Below are 4,576 nucleotides of genomic sequence, written 5' to 3'. Positions count from 1 at the left end.
AAAAAATAATCATGCCACATATTTATTTGGGGTTTATCATTTAGTGCCCATTACCAATATTTGTGTGTATGATTGTATTCTAATTCAAAAGTATTAGACTCAAGTTTAGAAGAGAAGATATGATTGTTTGGTTGACCATAGTAGGATCTAAACATAAAAACGAATTTCTAGTTTGTTTTACATGGCTAAAAACGTATTTTTATAGTCACTACCACCTTTTTGTATTTTTTTTCATAATTATTATTAGCATCTGAGTTTGTATTGTTTGTGAATGTTTAAAATGAAAGATGAAAGATGTAAGATGATAATAAAGATGGAAATAATGCAACGAAATGAAGAAAAACTTTAAATCACAAACAATGAGAGATTTGCTTTCATCATGAATACTTTTAACTGAACGATTGAAATTACAATGATTCATGTTCGCATGAAATACAAACTTCTCTTCAGCCTAAGATCACTCTATTTGCTCGTACAAAATGTTTAAACACAACAAATAATAACACAACACAATATTATGAAACAATTATCATCACACAACTATCTCAATTAACATCACACAACTATTAAGGTTTATTGTATAAATATTGTAATAATAAAGAGTTGAAAAGACTTGTTTTAATTATATACTAATAATGCCGGGATTAGAAAACACATAAGAGAGTCCTAAGAACTGGGCCTAGTGGTAAATTGATATGCCCTTCCTAGTGAAGATGTAGGTTTGATTCTCGTTTGTGCCACTTTTAAGGGACTTCTGGGTGAAGGAACGAATCGGAGCTTTAATCTCAGATTCGAACCTGACAGGGGTGACGGTTTATACAATTCAGTTTTTCAATATTTGGTTTCAAGTATTTGAAATTCGTTTCGTTGATCATGACATCATGTATAGGATCAAATGTTGATGTTAAACGATAAATTTTTGTGAGAAAAGAAAATGTTGTGTTTTGTAAGCAATCACAATCACAATGATGAATCAAAGCTTTCCTTACAAACTCATCTCCCTAGGTGCATGTATGTACGTGCCCATTTGATTCCAAAATATCCCCATATGATATATTTTCTACTATAATAATATATTTATTCACTCACTTACTATTCCTTGGTTAACAATTTTCCTTTTGAAACAAAAACTAAAACCTAGCGTTTTCAAAGCCGTGTAGATCGCTCACTCTATTCTTCATCACCACAACTTTAGCCAGCTTCTCAGCCGCCCTCCAAGCCGACGTCGGCGTCAACGGCTCCCCATTCTCATCCACCATCACCTGTTGTTGTTGTTGTATCACATGCTGTTGATACTGTACTCTCCATTCCACATCTACCAGCTCAGACTCCAACCCTTTCACAAACTCTTCAGCCGAATCCGACTGAATTAACAACCCCCGAGCCGATGCCAACAAATGACGAGCCGTAGTAAGCTTACTATGTTCCACCAACAGTCGCGACTCAGCCACAGCTCGCGTGGCAATGAACAGGTTCCTAAGCCGTTCGATCTTGGGCGAGCTAGATGATGATCTAACGCTCTGCGCTCGAGGAACCAGCAACGACTTTTCTCCACCGTAGATCACCTCGTGTGTAGCCGGCTCGTTATAACAACACCGAGCCGATAAAACGTGATGGGACCCAGTGTTTGACCTTGGGACCCGCAGTTCAACTAGCACTTCCCTTTCCTCCTCAGCGTATAGATCCCCGAACCGGACTGAACCGGTGTTCAACACCACCGGCTTCCCATTGCATGAATAAACCGCTGTGATCTCAGCCGGGTCCGAACCCGGAGCCACACCCAGCTGAACTCGTAAATCCTGAGCCACCACGCTGAGCAAACCCCCCACACACTTTGTAAACGCATTCTCCGCCGGCTCGTGGCTGTACCCACTGTTTTTTTCCAATGTGTGAACCGGTATTTCCACATGAGCGAACCGGGTAGACGACATGTGGCTAGATGGCTGCCGTTGATTAGAATGATGATGATTATTATTATCTGTCACGTGCTCTTCATGACCGTCGGATAATAGAATAATGCTAGCAACCGGATTTCTTTCCCGGCGGTCTTCAAGGACTTTTGTGGCTTTTCTAAGAGCTTCACCGGCGCAAGTACCTCGGCTACAAACGAGCTGGTCAATGATGCGCCGAGCCGCGCGTTGACCTCTGGGATGCATTCTTCTCAAAGGGAGGAGCCGTTTTGGAGAAGCTGAGAAAGCCACGATAGAAAGCCGGTCAGCCGAGCCGAGTGAGGAAATGACGAGCCGCATAGCTCGTTTAAGCATCTGCAGCTTGGCTCCAGACATACTTGCACTGACATCCAGAACAGCAACCAAATCAATAGGTGCTCGTCTGGTTACATTAACCATGTGCGGCGGCGATGGCGGTGGAGCTTTGACCTTCAATACGACGGCGTATGTTTCATGTGACTGAGTTGACGAAATCACAGCAACTTCCGGCATTAACATAACCTCCACATTCTTAAAATCCCGTCGGAATTCATCAGATGAAGAAACCGGATTGACGAAGAATCCCTGGAACTCTTGATCCATATCTTCGTTGTCTTCCTCCACCGCCTCCGGAATCGGAATAATACCAGCACCAGCTCTAGGTGTTCGAAGTGGCTCGTCGTCATCATATGGTTTGGGGTTAACGACGACATTCTGTTGAGGTTGTGTGGTGATGTTTTCCTTTGTATCGTTGTGGATTTGGTTGGATTGAAGCTTGTGGATGGCGAGAAAGGAGGCGTCTCTCCAAGTGGTCTTGCAGATGGGGCAAGCAAGCACGTTTTCCTGCTTCACATGTTGAGATATACATGGGAAATGGAAGGTGTGTGAGCATTCCGCAGTGAATATAGCGGTTTTGTGACCGGTTTTCACGCTTTGCAGACATAATCCACAGTTACTCTGCACATTTCAAAATTCACAATTCAGTAAATAAAACAAACAATTTCTAATTATTATTATTATTAAAGGAATAGATAAATGAAGTTACCCTTGAGAAGCCTAATGAGCTTTTGAAGATGGAGAAAGGGGATCTGGGAGAAGAGGGATTAGAGGATTTAGGAGTTTTGGGTTTGGTCTTGCATCTTAACCTGGGGGTGATATTGAGATTATCGATGACTGAGGAATGGAACTTGGCATCATCGCCATTGGGTCGCAAACGCAGTCGAGGTGTAGTGGAATTGTTGTCGTCTGAGTTGGTCCTGGAACGTAAGCTCCAACTAGACTGTAATCTGGGGGTGGAGGTCTTGAAGAAACCACCAGAAGAGGAAGAGGACTTGGTTGGGGTGGGCTGTTGGACGTCACCGAGAATAGGAGAATCGGATGAGTTTCGGGGAATTGTGGTGCAGAAAGCTCTTCGCCAGCCGGTGCCCATTGAACAAGTTGAATTAGGAAAAACAAAGGATAATGAAGAAAGATGGTGATTGATTTAGAGCACAGGGAAGAAGAAGAACATGGGGAGATGGAATGGGGTCATAATGGAGAGAAATTGGACTTATATATAACAAATAATGACAAAATAATATGGTCGGTATACTCCAACTGAAAATAAATATTTTAATAATAAAATTAATAAAGAAATACATTTAATTTATCCTCTTTTATAAGATGCATGTTCTTTCTACCTTCATTAGTGCACCTCATAATAATTTAATAATTGAACAGATCAAACGGTCAATCGAAACACTTTTGAATACATGAGATCTTATAAAAAATGATCATGCCACATATTTCTTTGGGTGAGCTAAGATTATGGGTGTGGAGGAGGCTAGTGGTATGATCCGCTACGTAGGCGTCCACGATAGTGCAGTGAGGTAAAACTCGCTCAGTTTAACTAGCAATCGCTGTCTAATCGCCTAGTCTCTCACCGCAAAAACTAAATGTTGGAGGCGGAAATTGAACCTAGGTCATTTGAAATACCAGATCTCTCCCTTACAACTTCACCAGTAGCTTGTTCACCATATGATTGGATTCTAATTCAAAAGTATTAGACTGAAGTATAGAAGAGAAGATACGATTGTTTGGTTGACCATAGTAGGATGTAACCATAAAAACTAATTTCTGGTGTGTTTTACTCGGCTAAAAACGTATTTTTATAGTCAGTACCACCTTTTTGTATTTTTCCATAATTACGTACAAGTACATATAAGTTCATATATTTCGAACTTATTTTCAACAAATAATAACACCACATAATATTATGAAACAAATAACATCATACTTCTATTAAGGTTTATTGTATAAATATTGAAATAATAAAGAGTTGAAAAGACTTGTTTTAATTATATACTAATAATGTCGGGATTAATAAGAGAAGTTTTATGATGGGCGGCAATAATAGATCAAAAGTCAAGCCCATTATACATTTAGCTTTTGATGAATTTGGCCGTTCTAAAATAATTATACATTTAGCTTTTAAATTATAATATTGCTAAATACACTCCCATTTTTTTTAATTTTACTGATTGCACTCCCCCTTAAAGTTTATAAATAAATACAATTAACCCTTGTATTTTCTATTTTTTGAAAATTTGTATTAGGAAATATCTCTATTTTTTCTAGGGGTTTATCAACTTTAATTTGTTTTGGTTAAC

The 4,576-nt window shown here is 39.4% G+C and overlaps 1 protein-coding gene across 1 annotated transcript; it reads right to left on the bottom strand.

Annotated features, from left to right (window-relative positions):
• Window positions 1-960: 960 nt before the first annotated feature.
• Window positions 961-3,466, bottom strand: LOC110885551 (E3 ubiquitin-protein ligase WAV3). Its single transcript, XM_022133246.2, has 2 exons — window positions 2,974-3,466; window positions 961-2,885 (listed from the first exon to the last, which is right to left on the bottom strand). The coding sequence occupies exons 1-2, from the start codon at window positions 3,355-3,357 to the stop codon at window positions 1,131-1,133; spliced, it is 2,139 nt and encodes a 712-aa protein (XP_021988938.1). The 5' UTR covers window positions 3,358-3,466; the 3' UTR covers window positions 961-1,130.
• Window positions 3,467-4,576: the final 1,110 nt, after the last annotated feature.

This window comes from Helianthus annuus, chromosome 10 (assembly GCF_002127325.2).
Source record: "Helianthus annuus cultivar XRQ/B chromosome 10, HanXRQr2.0-SUNRISE, whole genome shotgun sequence".
NCBI classification, from domain to species: Eukaryota; Viridiplantae; Streptophyta; class Magnoliopsida; order Asterales; family Asteraceae; genus Helianthus; species Helianthus annuus.
Note: the sequence above shows the minus strand (reverse complement) of the source record. Positions and strands in the feature narration are given on the sequence as shown.